This window comes from Pelodiscus sinensis, chromosome 20 (assembly GCF_049634645.1).
Source record: "Pelodiscus sinensis isolate JC-2024 chromosome 20, ASM4963464v1, whole genome shotgun sequence".
Lineage (NCBI taxonomy): Eukaryota > Metazoa > Chordata > Testudines > Trionychidae > Pelodiscus > Pelodiscus sinensis.
The window spans coordinates 24,423,613-24,446,458 of NC_134730.1; the positions used below are offsets into that span (position 1 = coordinate 24,423,613).

Sequence of the window (22,846 nt, forward strand, 5' to 3'; positions counted from 1 at the left end):
CCCTCCCTCCCTTCATAACCAACCTTCCCACTCCCCACCAGATGCCTCTTCTCACCAGCTGCCCCCACTCACCCTGCCTCCTCCACCCCTTCCCTGAACCCCCTTCCAACCCGTCCCTCGCCTTCTCTGCCCCCACTTCGTCTCCCCGCACCCTGAAAGGCCTCCTACTTCCCAGGAACCCGGGGGTACCCTCCCCAGACTCCTCTCCATCTGCCCAATTTAACTGAAGAGCCTGTCATGTGATGACACCTCCAAGGGTACATCCAGATCTGGCGGGACCTACCCGAAAAGGCTCTTCAAGGACAGATTAAGCTTTCATTCCTGGAGACTCCAGGCCAGTCCTGGAAACTGGTACCCCTCTGAACCGCACCTCTCCCTCCTGTCCACGCCCGCAGGTGCGCCCTCCTTCTGCGCGCCCCTAACTCCTGCCTCTCGCCCCCCTCCCCACAAAGGGCCGGGGGCTCCGGGCTGCTCTCCCTCCCTAGCCCGCTTTGGCAGCGGGCGGCGCCGCCGGGGCTCCCTCGGAGCCGGAGCGGAGCGCGCAGGGGAGCGCGGTGGCGCTTGGCGAGGTGCGCCCTGGGCGCGCGGCGCGAGTGGCGCAGAGGAGCCGCGCCCCCGCCTGGCTCAGCCGCCGCTCCCCGCCAGCTGCGGTGCCCCCTCTCCCCGGGGCGAAGCGCGAGCTAATCCCCGCGGCAGGAGGGACGCGCTCCGGGCCCGCAAGCGCCTCCGTCTGCGCCCCTCGCCGGGGAACCCTCACTCTGACCAAAGCCGGGCGCTCCGGCGAAGACCTAGCCACGGCTGAGCCGGCCCCCCTTCTCCCATTGGTTTGGGGCAACCCCGGGGGGCGGAGACTGCCGAGCCGGCATTAAAAATCACATGGCCGCCCTCAAGCAAGAGGCAGTTGCTCATGCAGGGTTTGAGTTGCAAACAGCGCAGCGGGGTAAGGCACCTGGGATTGCTTTGCTGAGTCTCCCCTAGCCACTGGATCTTACACTCTTTTTAAGTACATACCTCCCCAGCTCAAATCCACTGCCAGGTAAGGAGCACTTTCTTTTTCACCCGCCTCTTTCTGTAGCCCAGGCTGCCCCCCAGTCACCTCTGAAATGCCCCCTTCGAAAGGCTGTGCCTGGGATGCGGGAGGTGTGTGTGTAGAGAGGTGGGAGGTCAGTCTATGTGTGTGCGTGTGCTTTACTCGCAGGTTTATTGGTTGCACTTTTCTGCAGAGTCACAGAGTTTTGCCTTTTCTCACACCCCATAACTCACCAGAGCGAAAATAATTAGCTAAGTAAGCCTGGAACCCTGGAGCATCTGTTTGTGCTCCTTTCTTTCCAGGCACCAGCTGCCACCGGAGGGTATTACATTTTGGGGGGAGGTGTGGAAAAGTTAGCCTGAATACTCCCTTTGCTCTGTATTGGGCATCTTTTTTTATTTTTCCATCACTTCAGGGATTCCAGAACAGAGGGAAAGCGTTTAGATGCATTAAAAAAATACAATCAATTTTCTGTCCCCTTCTTGCCATGGCAATTATTCATAACACTGCACAGCGATTGCAGTCTAGGAAAGATGCATGGGGAGCAGCTGGTGGAATTCTTTCTGAATGGGTCTGGCCAAAAGAAGAAGTAAGGGGGGGTGGGGGAGCCATTGTGGTTTGAGTGACTGGGGAGAGATTGCATCATTTTAACTTGATTCATGACAGTTGAAAAAAAAAACAAATAGGAAACTGCACACTTATTTATGGCTGCCTTGTACAAGCTTTTCCATTTTAACCAAGCATGTGCTTCCCAGGAATTTGGAGGCAGTCGTTACAGAACACGCTTAAACTTCTATTCTGGGTGTTAAAAAGATTGTGTTCACTGCCACATCTCTGCTCCCCAGGCTTGATCTAATGATGTTTTCTTTTCGGTGTTCTCTTTGCCTTGCCTTTACACTTGTTTGCCTTTCCATCCTCCTGGCCAGCACACCCCCTGGCGATGAGGATCTCATTTGTAGTTACTTTGTCATCCTCTAGAAATATCCTGAGACTTGCAAAGGCGCAGGATCTCAGATGACAGTGCCACTTATCTGTTCCCCTTTTCTCCGTACACATTCCCCTGCATTGCTTATTTTTCTTTCTTCTAATATCTTCATTGTTTTATTAAAGAAAATCTGTCATGATCCTTAAAGACTTAAGACGCCTTAAAGACTTAATCTCCGAGCCAAAAGCAAGTTGGCAAATGAGGGGTGTTTGAGCTAACAACTTTTAAATTAACATACAAGACTGGGGAAAAGTCACTGAACCTTTACAGCTGAGTCTCTCTGACCAATAAAAGAAGAGAGCATGGACTTTTGGTTTTGCTATATGTCTTGGCAGACTGCTCTCCTGTTCTGTTTACTGAAGTGGGAGCAAGGTGCTTCACTAAGGCAGCAATTGTGCTCACTTAGCAACATGTGCCCTGCACACACAAAGCACGGCAGTGTGGCGTCAGCTTGGGAATATTTGCACGGAACGCTCATTAGCAATCTCTCGCTCAGCTCTTGTAATATCTCTGTCTCGGATCCGTCTGAAACTCTCCTGCATGATTCTCCTCCATTCGATCAGAGCAAACTGCAGCTAGCCAATGAAATGATTTCTCCTTGTGGGCTCTTGGAGATGGGGTCGTTGTTGTTGAATCAGTGTTTGTCCAGAAATGCTTCATGAAGAGTAAAGTCCTCTTTTATTCCCCACTTCCAAGCCTTCCCGTGCAACAAAAAATTCTGACCCCATCTTCTACCTCGTTGTAGTGAATGTGTCTGTGGGCCAGCACTTGGGTCCAATGCTTCTCTTAAGTTTTTCTGGTTGTTTTTCTGTGGAGAGATAGCAGAGTGAATAAAATGAGATAATGTAATTTATGTCTGACTACATGTGTCATGTAATGGGCCCAATCTTAGACAGTTTTTTCCCCCTCCAATGAGGGCTGTAGGTTTGCCTCCCATCTCCGTATTCAGGGAGAACATGATAATGATGGGAAAAATTACATTTGTAATACAACTGGGCAGGTGGACTAGTAAAGTAAGGCATAATGTTCGATTTTTATCCCTCGCCTGTATATTTTTAGCTTTGGACACAATTTTTGCATAGGGCCTGATCCTGTATTCCTTACAGTTTCCAACTCTCATTGCCGCCAAGTAGAAGCTTTTAGGATACACCCAGTTCAGCTTCCCAAACTTTTGGTTGTATTGATTTCCCACCCCCAAACATATTTATAGAGCCTGATCTTTGAAGTCAATGGGGAGTTTGGCCATTGACTTGAGTGGGGCAGGATCAGACCCATTGTGTTTAGCAGCGGAGAGTCTGACTGCGGAATTACTGCATAGTCCTCCTTCCCCTTAGCTCCCGGTATCCTAGCTACTCAAAGCACACAGCAGGATGAGAGGCAATTTGTGCCATGAAAAGACTGTACGTGGCGTGGGCCGGAGTTTTGTTGTCTGAACGTTAAGGTATGGTCTGTAAACACAGCAAAGAGACACCCGCGAAGCCACATGTCAGTGTTTCAGAAACATTTCAGCCAAAGGGGTTGCAGTTTTTGTTTCCAAAGGCATAACACGTGTAGTGGCACAACTATTAACTAATAATACTGTGCAGATGTACAGTAGGTGGAACAAATGCTCTCATTAGCAGTGGAAATATGACAATGGTAGGTGCCTGTTGCTATTTCTAGGTTCTAAATCTGGCAAGCTATTTGTAGGAACCTGGCGTTGTGGTTTCAGTGATTTGTGGAATTCAAACGAATATCTTGGGGGGGGGGTCAATTTGCACATTCAGGTCCCTCGGATTTCATAGCTTTCCCCTCCCGCTCTTCCACCCTCTTGAAATCCACGCGACAATACATACAAATGACTCTATTAGTTCCAAAACTATAAGTTTCCATCCATTTGGAGCAAAACCTGCTTAGAACAGGGAAGGTCAACATGATCGTGATTTTAGGATGTGGTTTATAAAAAGTGATTAATCTGCAAACCAATGCAATGATTTTGCAATGAGCTGTTCTTTTTCATGGAACATATAAATAGTAATTTGGCTTTTCCACTTGTATTTGGGTTTAGATAGATTTTCTAGCCAGCAGAAAATATCTCAAATTGAAGGTTAGACGCATTCCTTCCCTTTCGAGAGCTATATATTGGCAGGAAAGAGAAACTCCATTCTTATCACCCTTCTCCCACCCAAAAAATAAAATACAATAAAATAAAAAAAGGGCAGACAAAAAATTCAGTCAGGTGTAAGGGTAACAGTCCCAAAGCATCTTTATAAATTAATATGAAAGCTGTATTCAGACTGGGTGTTTTGAAAGTCAAAAGCTGCCAAATGTAGCACACACTGCAGGAGTGACAGATGACTAATTTCAGGAAACGTGTCTTGGGCCATATTCCTGTATAATGATTTGGAGTGTGTGTGTGTGTGTGTGTGTGTGACTTGTTCTGTTTGCTTGTCACCTGCTGTTTTCTTACACACATCAGCTTAACTTAGTCCTTGTGATACAGCTGAGATAGGTAGAGGATGGAGGAATTCAGGGATCATTTAGAATCTCTAGCGTTCAGTATATCTATCGAGTGTTCTAACACCATTATTGGACCATGAGTAGTTTCTATCCCCAGCATGACTTTTTAACCTTGCCTTACCCAGGTCAGGAAGAACAGCCAGCGCATGTACAACCTATTTCACATGCAGAAGTCTTATTCATTGGTCGATTCAATTCTGCCAGTTCTTTGAATCGAGTCGGATTGATTTGGTTAAAATCAGTTAACAAAACACATCTAGCTGTGCACTCCCACAGATGGGGTGCGTATGAAGATCTCCTGCTGTGATAAAAATCAGTTTTGACGTTCTTTTCTCCTTTGGCTGGGTGTGTGCAGGAGGGATTATTACAATTCTTGCATTTGGCCTCCTCTGCAGCATTTTCGTTACATCTCCTGCCGTACAGTAGGCGACTTAACATATGATGCACTTGTCAAAAGCAAACACTGGGTCCACGCCAAACCTCTCTGAAATGTGTTTGGTGTGCTCCAGTCTCAGCAAACACATCTTGTTTTCACTAGGCCGGCGGTTTTCAAACTTTTTTCCCTCATGACCCAGTTGAAGAAAATTGTTGATGCCCCCGACCCAACATCATGTGATTAGAGTGTGGGCTCTGGGGTGGGGCTGAGGATGAGAGCTTCGGAGGCTGGGGCAGGAGGGATTTACCTCGAGTGGCTCCCGATCAGCAGTGCAGTGGGGAGGGAGAGAAAGGTGGAGCTAAGGCAGCTTCCTGCCTCTCCTGGCACCGCAGACCAGGCTGCATCCCAGAAGGTTCCCAGCCAATGGGAGTTGCGGAGCTAGAGCTCAGGGCAGGGGCAGTGTGTGGAACCCTGTGCGCTCTCTTCCCCAGCCTAGGAACTGGGCCGGTTGCCGGCCACTTCAGTGCATCAGTCTGCAGTGCCAGAACAGGCGGGTAGCTGCCTTAGCACCCTCACTGCTCATAAGAACATAAGAACGGCCGTACTGGATCAGACCAAAGGTCCATCTAGCCCAGTATCCTGTCTGCCGACAGTGGCCAGCACCAGGTGCCCCAGAGAGGGTGGACCGAAGACAATGATCAAGCGATTTGTCTCCTGCCATCCCTCTCCAGCCTCTGACAAACAGAGGCCAAGGACACCATTTTATCCCCTGGCTAATAGCCTTTTATGGACCTAACCTCCATGAATTTATCCAGCTTCTCTTTAAACTCTATTATAGTCCTAGCCTTCACTGCCTCCTCTGGCAAGGAGTTCCACAGGTTGACAACACACTGTGTGAAGAAGAACTTTCTTTTATTAGTTTTAAACCTGCTCCCCATTAATTTCATTTGGTGTCCCCTAGTTCTTCTATTATGGGAACTAATAAATAACTTTTCTTTATCGGCCCTCACCTGATTCCCCTGTTGTAATGGGACCCAGGGCCTGACATTCCACCCCCCACTCCTGGGTCACGACCCGTCGTTTGAAAACCACTGGACTAGGCAACACCCTAACCACTGACTTTCCAGACAGACTGGAAACTCAGGGTCATTCTCCTTTTGGGGGTGGCATCCCCTTTATTTAAAGAGAGGCAAGTGTCTTCTAGTCACTATCAACAGCATCAGAGATGTTAGGCCAATCCTGCCTTTGTGACAGTCATTTGTCAATAACTTCTGTGGGAGCAGAATGGGGCCCCATTTGGTTTGTGCGATGGTTTCCTACTGTGAATGTAAAGATTGTATAGATCCCATCAAACCGCCGTGACTTTGGTTTAAACAGTTTTCAGCATAGCCTATATGGCTTTTTTTCCCTATTGTTGGCAAAGAAAGCACGACTTTTGCTTTCGGGGCTGGTGAAAGGCTAAATTCTGCACAAGTGTAAGTTAGTGGAATATCACCAGAGCGAAATTTGGCCCACGGAGCAGATTATCCTCCTACTGCGCTTGTCCTTTTAATTAACGCTCACCCATACCTTGGATAGAATAGACCCCAAAACACAGTTTCTGTCATTGTAAATCCACTGGAGATTTGGTCAGCCATGCCTGTGTTAAATGCTAATTCACCATTCCAAAGAAAACCGAACGTGCAGGTGTATGCACTGGATAGATGCTTATATTTCCTGATTTTAAGTGAATGTAACTTGCAGGCCTGTAAGACATGTTCACTTCAGTGCTTGCTATCGAAAGAGCGGTGGCAATTTTGTGCAGATGAGGTCAGTTTCGTTGATCTGTAACGGCAGACAGAGAATCTCTGTGCTCCAGGACAATTCTGTGAATAGAAGGGAAGTGACTGATAATATGAATTGTGGGGCTTGGGAGGCTAGGGCCGCCAGGTAGCTTTGGGTCATCGTGCTGTGCCTTTGAGTTCTAACATGCGGTTTGTGTCTCTCTTGCAGACCATGTACTCTCTCTGACGGATGTGCAATTGCTAAGCTAACGCTGCATATCAGAAGACTCTCCTTGGCGAAGTCAAGGGGCGTTGGAAACGCCGACCTTGCGCGCTCTTTTTTTTCCCGTGTGTGTGTTCCTCTAGAACGTTCAAAACTGTTTCTCCAAAGGGTTTTGCAGAAACTCAGACTGTTTTCTAAAGCAGAAGCCCCTCCGTGCACAGCAGTAGTGATGGGCAGTGTGCGAACCAACCGCTACAGCATCGTTTCCTCAGAAGAGGATGGCATGAAGCTGGCCACCATGGCGGTGGCCAATGGCTTCGGGAATGGGAAGAGCAAAGTACACACGAGGCAGCAGTGTAGGAGCCGCTTTGTCAAGAAAGACGGCCACTGCAATGTCCAATTCATTAATGTGGGTGAGAAAGGACAACGTTACCTGGCAGACATCTTTACCACCTGCGTGGATATTCGCTGGAGGTGGATGCTAGTTATCTTCTGTCTGGCTTTCATCCTTTCATGGCTTTTTTTTGGCTGCGTGTTTTGGCTGATTGCTCTGTTGCACGGGGATCTGGAGGAGCAAGCAAACTACAAAACTTGCATCTCCAATGTGAGCAGCTTCACGGCCGCCTTCCTCTTCTCCATCGAAACCCAGACGACAATCGGGTACGGCTTTAGGTGTGTGACGGACGAGTGCCCCATTGCAGTCTTCATGGTAGTTTTCCAATCCATCGTAGGCTGCATCATCGATGCGTTCATCATCGGGGCGGTCATGGCCAAGATGGCCAAGCCAAAAAAGCGAAACGAAACTCTTGTCTTCAGCCACAATGCTGTGGTGGGCCTGCGGGATGGGAAGCTGTGCTTAATGTGGCGTGTTGGAAACCTACGGAAAAGCCACCTGGTGGAGGCACATGTGAGAGCCCAGCTGCTTAAATCCAGGGTGACCTCCGAAGGAGAATACATCCCGTTGGACCAAATAGACATCAATGTTGGGTTTGATAGTGGGATAGACCGCATTTTCCTGGTCTCCCCAATTACAATAGTCCATGAAATAGATGAACAAAGTCCCTTGTATGACTACAGTAAGCAAGACATGGACAATGCAGACTTTGAAATTGTGGTAATATTAGAGGGCATGGTGGAAGCGACTGCCATGACTACCCAGTGCCGTAGTTCATATCTAGCAAACGAAATCCTCTGGGGCCACCGGTATGAGCCTGTGCTCTTCGAAGAGAAAAATTACTACAAAGTGGACTACTCTCGGTTCCACAAAACGTACGAAGTGCCCAACACACCCCTTTGCAGTGCCAGAGACTTAGCAGAAAAGAAATACATTCTCTCTAATGCAAATTCCTTTTGCTACGAGAATGAAGTGGCTCTCAGCAGCAAAGAGGAGGATGAGAGCGACAACGGGCTCCCAGAAAGCTTGAGCACGGACACCCACCCAGACATGGACCCTCATAGCCAAGTTGGGTTGCCACTAGAACCTCGGCCATTAAGGCGGGAATCTGAAATATGACTGACTGACTTTTTCTCTGCTATCTTTTGGTTTAAAAGAAAAATCTGTCAGTCAAAGGCTCGGTGAGCTGAGAGTTGGCCCGAAGCAACGATGGTACTGTTGAAGAACAGCGTGAAGACACGTGGTCTTGAGGGACCCTGCGCCGGTTTTAGGGCTGTCTTTAGAGGAGAGACGGCTGAAAATGACCTCTACACACGAAGCACTAAACAATGTCAAAGCATGACCAGAAGGCACATATATATTGTAGAATAAATTATGTATATATTTTTTTACAAAACTTGAACTTGCAGGCAAGCTTTGGTTGGGTTATTTGTTGTTCAACTTTTTCCAGAATGCTTCTCTCTAGGGAACAAGAATGTTTTTAATGGCATAACAAAGGCAAGAATCTGCCTTATTATTATTATTATTATTATTTTATTATTATTATTTTAAGAAAGCTGCTGCTAACTCCATGGACACAAATTGTAATTTTTTTGTGGCCGTGTAGTTTTTTTTTCTTTTTCTTTTGTTTGTAATTAAAAAAAAAAAAAAAAAGACGCCAGCATTGAACTTTGTGGGCTGAAACGCTCACAGTCACACTTCAAAGAGGCCAATGCTGCCGTGTATCTGAACTTTTTTCGAGGCCAGTAGTTTGATAGCTAGAATCAATTTCTCTCTCTTTCCAGTTACATAAGGGGCATTATGTAACATAAAACCAATTGGTAGCCTCCAGCAATTTTTTTTGGAAGGGGAGGAGGGATAGAGTTTAATTATCTCAAAATTAAGTTAAAACTACCTAAATGGATACCAAAGAAAATGCACAGTTTTGCACAGTGGAGTTTATTTAAATGAAACAGGCTGCTTTAAACCAACAAATTTTGAACCTCAGATTTTTTTTTGAAAGGGCCTCATTTTGCACCTTATTCAGAAAATTAGAGTGTAATACTCATATCTAAGTAAGCAAGACGTTTTTCCCCCTCTGTGGGAAAATGAGCTCTCTCTTTTTTATTCTTTTTATAAGAAGGAAAAGAGAGGCGGGAGAGGTGGAGGAGCAAACATCTGTTCTTTCCTGTTAGGAAAACGCCAACAGGGCTACAGCAGAAGGTCAAGTGTTATTCTAAAACACATTCCAAAACTGCTTCTAGAACGTAGAGCCCTCTTCCAGCTGACCCAGCGTTCTGAGAACTGAGCCATCAAACACGCTGCCGGCTGTTATTACGTTTCCAGTTCAACTAGGCTAGGGACATGCAAAGCTGCTGATCTGCGCTGGAGGCTAACTCTACTGGAGCAGGCATTTAGGCTTAGGTGAGCCGAGCAACATGCAAATCTCTGGGGAGGAGGCGAGAGGAAAAAAGGGAGAGGCCGGGAGGAAAGTTCTAACAGGGCAATCTGAAATTGCACCGGGATTCGAATGTTTGGGGGAAACGTTTCCCTTTGGCAGGCCACGGGTGTCAGAGCCGGTGTGCTCTGGATCATTGGGAAAAAGGATGATTTGAAGCGAATACTGTAAAAGAGTTCCCTTTCCCACTTCCTTTTTATCTGTAAACATCGACTGGGCTGTCCGAGGTTGAGATCTGTCACTACATCTTGGGACCTTATGACATGCCATGGCTCTAATAGTATTTTGGTTCCCTTTGTCATGAATGCTTTACTGTTTTCTGTGCCTCTACGATCAAGCATATAAGCTGCACACGAAGGTTCCTCACCTGTTAATCTTCCTCAAGGAATAGAGAGTGGTGTTTGGGGACGATAGATTCTAGTCAACTCTTTTACAGTATTGGATCACTGTATGCCATTAAAAAACAGCTTGTTCTATGTCTAATGTCTTCTGCAAATGGACATCTGTGAAGGCCTGTGGCCCCTTACAGCCCTGCCTGAAGGAAATGCCTGCAATGATATGGTGGTTCCTGAGAAAATGGTATTTACAGTAACCTGAGGAGGTGGGTTCTAAAACTGTGGAAATTTTACATTGTAAAGGTAGCTCTGGATATTAAAAAGGGCAGATGGTATTTAAATACAAATACTAAAACTATTTATGGGTGGGTGGGGGGAAAGGGTGTTAAACCCACATAGCAACTTGAACAGAATGCTACTTGTGCTGCTATTGTGATATTCTTGTAAAGGAAAACAACTAAACCAAAGAGTATTCCGTGAAATGTAAAACAAATGAAGATGCAATCAGAGAGGGAGGACATGGGGGAAGGAGGTGGCAAAAAGAGAATCCTTTCCCCAATTAGTTTACTCCAAAATACACAGTGCCCCGCTTAGAAGACTTCAAACATCAGAGCCAGGGACAGGAGATAAGGGGAAAAAATAAAAAAGCTTCTGATGATTTCTTTAAGAAAAAAGGAAACAAAACAGAAAAAAAATCTGAAGTTTCTGGTGCACAGTTTTTTCCAAGTCACATATTTTTCAGAAATGTTTTTAAAATGTACATTTTATAAAGTTGATCAAGTATTTTCGTATTCAAAGCCAAATGTAAATAGAAGTCTGTAAAGGAGAAGAAGAAAACCAGAAAAATTAAATAAATCCATAGAAACTATAAATTCAGTTCAGCAATTTCTGCTAGCGAGTACCTAGATGCTACCGGTTAGCATGGTTTTAGCAAGTACTTACAAGCCTTATAGGGTCCCTAATGCTATGAACTTCTGTTATTTATTTAAGCATGGACTTTTAATTTGAAACTTTTTCCCCCTAGTTACTGGCATTTTTAAAAGTTACAAGCTTTCAGATTGCGAGTCTTGTTGAGAGTGGATACTTAGGTCATTCATTGCACTCTCTGCTGGATTTATTTCATTTTTAAATAACCCTTTGTCTCTACCGACTGAATCTAGCATTGCAGATTTGCACTCGGCCTTTGGCTGATGGAAGCTGCTACGAAAGAGACCTGACCTGCAATGTGTATCTCATGGTACCTGCTCCAACCCTGGTTCATCTCTCAAAAGGCTTAAATATATTTCTGAACATGCCTTGATAAGCCCAGTCCTGGTTGCACGGTTGTAGGGTTGGTTAATTATTATTATTTTTTCTTCTTTAAGGCATGCATAGTGACTGACACTATTCATACTTACTGGGCCAAATTCATGTCTCACGGGCTATCCAAATGCTTGGTGAAGCAGATGGAAGTCTTTCTGTTGGCTAAGGTTTTGGATCAGGCCCTGAAGCTATGGCATGACCCCAAAGATGAAGTTGGTTCGGTGTCTTTAATGTCTACCACAGGCGGTTTATGTATTTTGCTTCAGGAGTTGGGGGGGAAATGAGTGATTTCTGCCCTTCCCTGAAAATACTTGAATAAAGACTTAATGTCTGAAACATAATACCGCCTACAAGGACAAAAGGCATTTGTGAGACAGCTTGGGCTGCGTTGTTATTTCCCTCTGCTGTCTCTTAGGTGCAACTTGGTGTTTGGCTAAGTCGCAAAGGTGGACAGCACAACATTTTCGTTGTGTTTAAGGCTACATTCTCTCACTCATGGTCAATATCTGCGGTGTTAGCTTAGCACTTGTTCTCTCTTGGCAAAGACAAAGGGTTTGTACGTTTTATTTGGTCTCTTAGGTCCTTTTTTGTTTCCATATTGGATGACAAGGTAAAACCGAGAAGTACTGTATTGTCGTTAAACTACGGCTGCTCTTGACCGTTTCAAGGCAGAAGGGGGTTGCAGAGCTGCCATCCCACCGCCAAGTAAGAATTTCATTTTACAATGACATTGGGTCTGCAGCTATTGTAAGGTGAACAATCGAGACATTTGACAATTGTCCATTTACTATTTTCCTGTTTGCAGCCTTTTTGTATCAACGTCTTCCTAATGTACTGCACAAATCATGGATTGTACAGATTTTTATATATTATGTCTTATTTTATTATTTCTAAATAATAATAATAATAATAAAAAAAACCCAACAATCTGCTGTCTGGATCTTCTGTGGGCGGAGGATGGGTCAAAGTATTACTATTTAACTGCACTATGGTGGTGCCGGCAATCAACCTGTCACATGCCTCCCATAGTAACGCATAGCAAGAGGCGATTCCTTCTCTCAAAAGCTTGGAATATCGGTTGACAAAGGGTAGGAGGCAAGGTGCTATTGTTCTCATTTTGCTGATTAGGAATGGAGGCACAATGCCTTATTGTCTCGTATGGCAATTTACAGCCCATAAGGATCTGCCCCAGAGTGATTCAATGACTTTTTTAAAGTTGCACCAAGGGGGGTGGTAGAAGTGAGCAGGGGCAGCCCTAGACTAGCTGCCAGCAACTGGTGCCCTAGCGAACCATGCGATCGGTGCCCCCGCCTCTAAACCCCTCAATGATATTGGCGCCCCATTTAACTTGGCGCCCTACCGACCGCCTAGTTTGCCAATATAGGCGGGCCACCCCTGGAAGTGAGAATTAAACCCCGGCACTCAGAGTTGTACTCCAGAGTCTTATCCACATGACCAGGGATTAATTTGTAAGGAAAGAAGTTCTGGGGCTCAATTAAATGTTTATTTTTACAACTGAGGCAGCTGGGAGGGTGGGGAAGCCCTGGAATGGGTTGCCTAGAGCAGTGGTAGAATCTCCATCCCTAGAGGTTTTTCAGGCTCGACTCGACAGAGCCCTGGCTGGGTTGATTTAGTTGACATTGGGCCCGCGTTGGGCAGGGGGTTGCACTCGATGACTCCTGAGGTCTCTTCCAGCCCTGGGATTCTACGATTCTAAGCCCACCAGTGCAGGGGCTATGGACTGTCAGGCCCAGCAGTGCAGGGGCTCCGCCCTGGCACAGATTAAGCACTGCACATGACCATCCTTCTGCTCTTACATACGGGGCGCCAACAGCCTCTTTGGCCCCTGGGCAAGGTGGGGGTGGGGTGGCCAGGGCCGGCCCACAGCATTTTGGCATCTGAGGCGGGGAGCTCAAATGATGCCCCCTCGCTTGGGCGAAAACTTTGCAAGGTCTCAATTCTGCCGCCTTCCTGTTCTACTCCTCTCATGGCACTCCCCCATCTCTGTGCATCTAGAGCAGAGGGAATACCTCTGCACCAGCAGCAGACAATTTTCTACACTCTGGGTCCTACTGATGCCCTCCTACATTCTGGCAGCTGAGGGGGCCGCCTCAGTTCACCTCATGGTAAGGCCAGCCCTGTGGGCGGCTCTGTGCTCCCAGAAGGGGCGGGGCCTCTGGCAGAAGGGGCGGGGCCTCTGGCAGAAGGGGCGGGGCCTGGGCAGCCAGCCCTGAATGCACCATGCTGACCCCAAGTAGCCCTCAGCACCGCCTGGAGCATGGCACCGTCCCCCCCCCTGCTGTCCCCCCAGCCCTTTGTACTACCTGGAGCTGCCATCCCAGTGCCAACTAGAAACGTATTTTACCATGACCTTTGGTCTGCAGCGATTGTAAGGTGAGCAGTCGAGACACTCCAGCTATGGTTGGTGCCATGTCACAGCAGTAGCATCCAGAAGCCGTTCCCTTTGAATCTCTGGGCACCAGTGCAACTGTTCACCCCTCCCCTCCCTGCCTCAGCAGGCCTCCTTATGTACAGAGTATTTGTACACAAAATAGAGCTCACGTCCATCAAAATATTGATGAGATAAATGGATTACGCAAGGGCCTTGAACGGAATGTGCACGTATTCACCAGGTATTCTATCTCAGCAGGTAGGGAAACAGGGCACTGAGAGGTTTGGGCAGGAGTTTGAAAATAAAGCGGGAGCCACCGCTCCAAATATGCCCATGGACCACCCCTCTTCACCCTCTGTTTTTAAAGAGCTGTTCCCCTCTATTCTGCACAGACTGGTTTAATTGTCATAAACTTCCTGGGTCATGCTGAATTATGCGCCTGATGTCCCAAATGCTAGACCAGCTTCTGTCCTCGGGAACTGAATATGTGGGGCTGTAGAGGCTGATGCTCTAAGCTCTGGAGGTCCCAGGTTTGATTCTACCTGTCAGCATTACACAAGCATGCTATGAAGAGTTTCAAATTGAGTTTTGGCCTGTATACTCTATTTTTGGGCTTTTACAGGTCCTCGGTGGAATTAATCTCTAGTATGATGCTTCAAGGGAGAATCGTGCTATCCATAATGGCTCCTCTTATAAATTCAGCTACTCTTTCCAAAAATCTGTCTCTCAGAAAGTTAGTTTATCCAACGTATTAAAACTCATGCAGATCCAGGGGTTTTGTTTTTAAACAGGGCCAAATTCAGAGCTAAAGCATAAAGGAGTGTTAGCTGGACCACTGTGCAGTCAGACTGCCTTATAGGTGTTTTCCTTGTAAGCGGAGCACTTGGGTGGCCAACCAGGAGAGATTCAAATGCTTCCCAGCTGATCAGCTGAGGGCCCACAGCTGGCAGCAGTTGTTTCTATTGGTGGTGCACATCTGCACATGCGTTGGGGCACACGAGAAAAATTATTCTGCACACAGATGGAAAAATTAGAGTGTGCCACTGTGCCTTACCCAAAGCTAAACTCTTTTTTTAGAACTACACATGCCAACTGGCTAATTTGTTTAACCAGCGTTATAATTACATAGAAGGTCGGCAGAAAGTGTATGTGAACAAAACCAGACAATGGAGATGTCGGGATATTTACCAGCTCGGAACCTGGCTTAAAATACAGAGAGGAGTATTTTAAGTGATATTTTAACCTGCCTTGTTGTTATTTACTTTGCTTACTGTGCTGCCCTCTTCTGGGCCCTAGGCCTGCATTATTGCTATGTCAAGTCCCATGGATTTCGTTAGACTCCGTAAGGCCACATTCAGAAAGGAAATGTGGAAGTAACAGGCACCAGTGTTCCAAACTCCCACGACGGTTGTGAGAGCCTCAGAATACTTTTTTGGTTTTAACCATGGGCTCCCAAAGTTTTGTAAACGTGAAAATGTCAGCATTTTTATTTTAAAAATAGAGAGCGACTTCATGATTGCTGAGTAAAGCCTGAGCACGTGACCTAAGAATCTAATTAAAAAAAAACAACCCTCAGACCCTCCACAATCATGAGACTGGCTTAAAAATGCGGAGTCATGAACATTACGTGGGCAGGGCTGGCCTTATCATGAGGCCAACTGAGGCGGCCACCTCAGGTGCCAGAATGTGGGGGGCAGGGAGGCGCCACTAGCACCTAGCGTGTAGAAAATTGTGTCTGCTGCTGGTGCACATGTATTCTCTCTGCTCTAGATGCACAGAGAATTTTTGAACAAGGCATTTTAAGTTGTTACTTCTCCTTTATTAGGGTAGGTAGCAGAGCGGTACCATGAGACGAGTAGAACAGGAAGAAGGCAGAACTGAGACCTTTCAAAGTTTTGGCCCAAGCGAAGGGGCCATGAGGGCGTCATTTGAGCTCCCTGCCACAGGTACCAAAATGTTGTGGGCTGGCCCTGCATGTGGGCGGCCATGTGAGCATCAATTCCATATGAGCAAGTGAGTCTCAGCATTTGAACAGCCAATGTGCGCTGGTGGAACTATTTAGAACAGGGGTGGGCGATATTTTTTCCGGGGTGTGGGGGGCAATTCATGAATTTTGGTAGTGGTTGCGGGCCAGCTCTGGCCTCCAGAAGGGCGGGGCCTTGGGTGGAAGGGGCGGGGCCTCGGGTGGCAGGGGCGGTTCCCCCTAGGTGCTGAGCGGGGTGTGGGGAGCATACAACGTCTCTTGCTCCCTGCCTCCACCCTGCCTGGGGTGTGTGGCACAAACCACCAGATGTTTTGAACAGCTGGCAGGTCCCTCTCAGTGTTGCACACCCCTGGTGGGGGGAGGAGACTTCACGCACTCCCCACCCTCAGGCCAATTGGAGTCTGGGGGTGGGGGAAGCCCACGAAGTCTCTCGTTCCCCACTCCCATCCTGCCAGGGGTGCGAGATGCTGTGAGGGGATTGCCGGTCATTTTGAACATCTGGCGGTTCCCTCTAGGCGCCGCACGCCCCTGGTGGGGGGAGGATACCTCATGGGCTTCCCATCCCCCCATCCAATCAGGATATGGGGGCGGGGGAGTACACAAAGTCATTCGATGCTCACATCTGCTCATGGTTCCCTCCAGGTGCCACACACCCCGGGGAGAGGTGGGGGAGAAGGGAGCCGCCAAACCCTTTGAACAGCAAATGACTTTGCACACTCCCTTTGGGTCTCTGTTGCTTTTGCCTACCCCTGATTTAGAATATCAGCTCTTTGGGGCAAAGGTAGTTTTCAAAGCTGTCCTTAGCCATCTGCAGAATACGCAGCTGTGTAGGGCACCGGAAAATTTGTGGCACCCCTGGGTCTTAACGTCCACCCACCCGCTTCTTCCTATCTCTGTTCTGTGGCTCTGCTTCCTCCGGAGAGGATCTGAAAACTGAAAAATCCAACCAGCCCTACTAGAGGAGCACCGAACCCGTGAAAGAACCATTCAAATGGTCATGAAGCACTGAACAGGCATTCGTCATCCCCTGTAAGTTTCTGAGTTGACTGTGTTAATCGGCAGGACCTTAGTTTAAAGAGTGTTTTAAAACTATTTCATCCGTGTGTGGCTGAAGATTCTAAAATCACATCTGTAAAAAAATCATTCCTCCCACTCCCGGCTGCCCTCAGTGATCGGGGCAGCAGTTTAATAGTACTGCCTTGGGCCCCGAAATGCTAAGAACAGTCCTGGTGGGTGTGGTTTTGTACAGCGCATAGCACAACGGAGTCCTGGTCTGTGGCTGAGGTTCTCACCCGCTACAGCAATGCCAGTAATAACCAATTCTCAGTAATAATACACTGATGGAACGAGAGCAGCACAAACCATGTTGGCAATGGAAATTTACCCTGGTACCTTACTGGTGTAAATGACATCAGGGAAGGTCTAGTTTTGCAACAGTGAAACATGTCTGCAATGCACATTTGCGCTGCTACATACACACCAGTATACAGCAAACTGGAGTACAGGAGACTCTCGTGAGTTGTGGAAGTTTGGGAGCTGCGGGGAGTTCACCCCGGTGCTGGGTCCAGCTTCCAGCATTCACAGATTTCCCCGCCATTCGCAGTCGATGTGGGAATGCAGCCACCGTGAAAGGTGATGGTTTCCTGTATACATTTTGAGAAGGGGAGGGGCATAATCTATATTTTTGAGAAGCAGGGGGAGAAACAGCGGTTACGTTACACTAACTGACTTTCAAGTCTTACTTCAACTCACCTCTGAACATGGCCCTCAGGGTATGTCTACACTACCCCGCTAGTTCGAACTAGCGGGGTAATGTATGCATACCGCACTTGCTAATGAAGCCCGGGATTTGAATTTCCCGGGCTTCATTAGCATAAGCGGAGAGCCGCCATTTTTAAATCCCCGCTGCTTCGAACCCCGTGCAGCGCGGCTACACGGGGCTCGAACTAGGTAGTTCGGACTAGGTTCCTATTCCGAACTACCGTTACTCCTCGTGAAACGAGGTGTACCGGTAGTTCGGAATAGGCACCCTAGCCCGAACTACCTAGTTCGAGCCCCGTGTAGCCGCGCTGCACGGGGTTCGAAGCAGCGGGGATTTAAAAATGGCGGCTCCCCGCTTATGCTAATGAAGCCCGGGAAATTCAAATCCCGGGCTTCATTAGCAAGTGCGGTATGCATACATTACCCCGCTAGTTCGAACTAGCGGGGTAGTGTAGACATACCCTCAGTGAATAAGGGGTTTTCTCCAATCTCTAAGGTGCTGTTATTTTTTTTTAACCTCTGCAGCTGTAGAACAATCAGAATTACCTGACTTGCTGAAGATCTGTCTCAAGGGCTGGTAGGCTGCATGGGATTTGGAAACATTTCAAACTTTTGCAGTTAATTGTACTTACACTGAAGTTCAGAACTGTTTTAAGTTCACAAACCTAGCATTGTGGGCCCAGACAAAACTGTGAGTGCTACAGATTACGAAAGCCAGACATTCTAACTGGAGAAGTAACCAATGTTCCCTCTATTTTTTGTTTTGTTCCCTGTGTGGAATAAATTTTGTTTGGTGCAGGTGTGCACCACCAGGAGAAACACATGCTGCTGGCTGTGGGTGCTCTGCTAATCAGCTGGGTGCATTTTAATCTTTCCTGGGAGGCCGCCCAAGTGCTCAGCTTACAGGGAATGTTAGAAGTCACCCTTCAAAAGATAGTAAGACTCTTTCAGTGCTTATTACTCAACAAAATATTTACAGCCAGAGGGTCGAAATCTCATCTCCTCCACACAGGGACAAATCCAAACCAACTCATTTGAAATCAGAGAATAAGTCCAATCAATAGAGTGACCCTTGATTTGCAGCAAGGTGGTTGAAATCAGAACCTGCCTGGCTCGGGGTGAGTGAGCTGGAGGAATCTACTATGAAGTCCGGAGGGCCGTGCCTCTTTGTGTATTACGAATGCTGTGGGAACTGCACCGTATGAGAGATGGGAGCGTCAGTAGGGCAGATCACAGACAATGGCATATCTATATTTTCCCCATTAGGAAAACAGGAAGGAATGTTGGAGTGGGTGTAACACTGCCAGGGGAACACCAGGGGTATTATGTGAACTATTCATATCACTTCCAGCATGGTAGTCAGAAGAGAGACATGTAACATAGGCCAGATCAGCGAACAAAGACCACTGGCAAGTTTTTCTGTGCATTTGGCAACGCTCCAATAGGAGTCCAAATCCATTCCAAAATCCATATCTGGCTCTTGCAGAGAGGGTAGATTTTCTTTTGTTACCTAAAAACCAGCACATTTATCTTAATGCAAGTTCTTGAGGAAGGAGGATTTGCTATTCCTACCATTAGCACTTTAGTTTATGGCTTGTCAAGTTTCGGTGTCTTCCTTTGGCTTTTTTTCTTTTCTGCTTCAGCCTGGTAATAACTCTTCCTCGTGGAATGTGGATGGTGTTTTGCTGATGTTGGGGTGTATGTATGGATGTGATTGTGTTTGTGTGTGTGTTTGTGTGGGGGAGAGTGATTGTGTTTGTGTGTGTGTTTGTGTGGGGGAGAGTGATTGTGTTTGTGTGTGTGTGTTTGTGTTTGTGTGAGTGGGTGATTGTATGATTTTGTGATTGTGTGTGTGTGTGTGAGGAGCATATAGAAGTTAAGAAAAATGACTGTTACACAACGCTCAATAGTATACAATAAATACAAGCCTTAAAAGAGATGGCATTTCTTCTTTCCAGGTTGCCTTAAGTCCAATCTTCATTGCAGCACTGCAGTGTACACAACTCTAACTTATCATCTGCAGGCAAAATGGATTGTGTAAGGCCGGGCAGCCTAGGAAAAATCCACCTATTTGAGCAGCTCCTAAATTTTATATTGTTCTTTACAAATCAGTTCCCTCAAGCTTGTGGGCTGAAGTACAGTCAACAGGAAGGACAGAAGTAAAGGAATAAGCTCTTTAAAGAGCCTTGTAGAGACTCTTGCAAGTTCCATGCGGTGAATTATGAAATCAGTTACTGGATTGCTGAACTGGTGGGCGTTTTATGGCCTGTTTCTTGCCCCTTCTGCTTTCTTTCTGGAGAGCCAAAAAACCCTGATCCTGAATGGCTCAGGCAAAGCAGAGTGGATTTGGCTTCTGGGCTGAGAAAGAACTGAAAAATCAGTCAATTTAAAAAAAAAAAAGGTGCGTTCTTCTTGTTTCAATATAGACCTGTGCAGAAGAAAGTCATGCTTTCTAATCTGGGCTTTGACATAAGCATAACGCAACATAAGAGCTTCCATACTGGGTCAAACCCATGGTTCAACTTGCCCACTATCCTGTCTCCTACAGCAATTCATACTAGTGCTTCACTGGGGTGTAAAGAATAGGGCAATTCTGGAGTGATCCACTTCTGTCCCCACTCTCAATTTCTGGTAGTCAGAGGTTTTGAGGGTCACTTCAAGTGTGGTTGCATCCTTGACTTTAGTGGCTAACAGGATTTGATAGACCTATTCTGCATCAACTTATTTAGTTCTTCTCTCAACCCTGTTATACGTTTGGCCTTCACAATATCCCATGGCAATGAGTTCCACAGGTTATTTGTGCATTGTGTAAAAAGGTACTTCCTCTTGTTTGTATTAAACATGCTTCCTCTTAGTGACATTGGGTAACACCTGGTTTTTGTATTGCTTGAAAGAGTAAATAACACCCCGTTATTCACTTTTTCCACACCAGTCACCGTTTTATAGAACCCTGTCAACTTCTCCTCCTATTTATTGTCTCTTTTCTAAGTGGAGGGTGCATCTACGCAGCAGGGCTTAACTGTGTACCTTATTTCATCAATTGCTTATTTAGTCAATTGCGTAGCTTATTTCAAAATAGCTTATTTCGAAACGTGGTGTGTCTACACAGCACTTATTTCAAAATAGAGCACTCTTCCTCCCACTTCCCTTACTCCTTGTACAAATGAGGGTTACGGGAGTTGGAGTAAGTCGTCCTCCAGCGTGACAGTGTTTCAACATTATTTCAAAATAACTGCCTGCTGTATAGACATGGACTAAGTTATTTCGAAATAACGCTAGTTATTTCAAAATAATGTTGCGGTGTAGATGTACCCTAACATGTCTAATCTTTTAAGTCTTTCCTCCCATGGAAGCCATTCAATCCCCTTCATCTTTGTTGCCCTTCTCAGAACCTTTTCCAATTCCACTATTTCCGTTTTGAGCTGCTCTCTAATCTGTAGCCTTAAGAAATGCTACTTAGCCCACGTCTCCTCATGCCGCACTGGAGATTGGTCTTCCGGTGTTTGATTTAGTGGGTCTAGTTAAGACCCGCTAAATCAAACACTGAGGGTGGCTCTGGTCAGTGGTGGTACTCCTCACAGTCACGAAGAGTAAGGGAAGCCAACAGGAACATTTCCTTCCATTGGTCTCCCACTGTGAAGACGGTGCCAAGCTCTGCTTAAGATAAGCCAACTCCAGCTATGTATTTTATGTAGCAGGAGTTGTGTATCTTAAGCCGACCTTCCAGGTCTGGTGTAGGTTTGGTTTTGGGGTCCAATGAAGGGAGATCATTGTATGGAGCCATGGGATGAGCAAGAAGTTCTTTTCCCCTGAGAGTAGATCACACAATAGACTTCGTCCCCCAGGAAGCAGAATGTGGAAAAGGCGTTCATGAAGAGTGGGGAAGAAGTAGGGCAATAGTTTTGTGCCAACCCCTCCTCTTTGCATTGGCTGTTGGATCAAAGGGGATTGTGATGGGATGCACTCGCTCTGCCCTGGGCGAAAAAAGGGTTAACCCTGAATCGAGGGCTGAGAAAACCACACCCCTTCCACCTTACTGGGCATGCTCCAGGTGCACTGGTATAAAAGGGAGCACATCACCCTCAGTTCAAGCTGACTGCTGGTGGGGGAGGATGTGCACCACGCAAACCACCCCAGGCACCCAGGAATGGAGGCACCGCAACCTAGGCTGAAGGCAAGATGCTCCCAGAGGCTTCATGGAGTTCAGAGATGCCAAAGAGGTGGCAGCCCATGGACCAGGAGGCAAGATGGAGGCCCTCACCGTGCCTGTGAGGAGGGCGCTGTTAGGATCTAGATATTCAGGCCTGACACTTATGGTCTAGTAGTGGGGGTACTTGCTGGGCTGTGGTGACTTCTGCTGTCTGGAGCAAGACCCAGCAGGGAAAACCTCACTAGGCAGAGGTATGGACAAACTTGTTGAACCAGTGGCCAGACACCCCCCATGGAGAGGAACAAAGGAAGGTGAATGCGGCCCTGGCTGGGGGGCAGGGCTGGAAGTGGGTTAGTTGGTTGGTGGCTGTCTGTGAGGATGGATGAGACAGCCTAGGGAGAGGAGCTGGAGTTTTAGGGGCCCAGTCTCCCCCATCTCAAGGGGGCCTGAGGCATCCTAGCCCAGTTCCTGTAACCAGATTACATCTGTGCTGCACTGTGCTGGAGGAGCAATAAACCACCCTCAATTCCACTGGCTGGTACAGTCTGTTTGTGCCATTTCGGGGTGCAGGAGACGGGGAACCCCAACGCGCCGTCACAGATGTGCACCACGCAAACCACCCCAGGCACCCAGGAATGGAGACACCGCAACCTAGGCTGAAGGCAAGATGCTCCCAGAGGCTTCATGGAGTTCAGAGATGCCAAAGAGGTGGCAGCCCATGGACCAGGAGGCAAGATGGAGGCCCTCACCGTGCCTGTGAGGAGGGCGCTGTTAGGATCTAGATATTCAGGCCTGACACTTATGGTCTATATTTTAACAATTTAGGTGTATTCTTACAGAGGTATAAAAACAAAGAATCAAAATCACAGTCTATCTGTGTTACCTACCAGACCTGGGCTTCTGTCGACAGAAGGTGTTATGCCCCGTCTCCATGGCTCCTTTTTTCACAAAAACTCCCTCTTGCGCAAGAGCCATTCTGCTGCTCTTTTTCAGGCAAAAGCTCCTTGCACAAAAATGGTGGCTCATTAAGTATGCAAATGAGGCACAGTGATACTCATTTGCATATTTTCTTGTGCAAGAGAGCGCAGTATAGACGTAGCCTATGATTCTATGTGGCTAGGACACAAATGGAGGAAAGCACTGAACAACCTAACAAGACAGACCCTGGACTGGGACCTCTGAGGCAAGAGGGGCTGAGATAGCCCAAGGGCAATT

The 22,846-nt window shown here is 47.2% G+C and overlaps 1 protein-coding gene across 1 annotated transcript; it reads left to right on the forward strand.

The window, feature by feature from the left end:
- Nucleotides 1–880: 880 nt before the first annotated feature.
- On the forward strand, nucleotides 881–12,283 carry KCNJ2 (potassium inwardly rectifying channel subfamily J member 2). Its single transcript, XM_006129154.4, has 2 exons — nucleotides 881–1,036; nucleotides 6,883–12,283. Exon 2 carries the CDS (start codon nucleotides 7,106–7,108, stop codon nucleotides 8,387–8,389), a length of 1,284 nt encoding a protein of 427 aa, XP_006129216.1. The 5' UTR covers nucleotides 881–1,036; nucleotides 6,883–7,105; the 3' UTR covers nucleotides 8,390–12,283.
- The last annotated feature ends 10,563 nt before the right edge of the window (nucleotides 12,284–22,846 follow it).

What these genes read in the sequence shown, in the direction of transcription:
- KCNJ2 (XM_006129154.4), top strand. Translation starts at nt 7,106, where the DNA reads ATGGGCAGTGTGCGAACCAACCGCTACAGCATCGTTTCCTCAGAAGAG.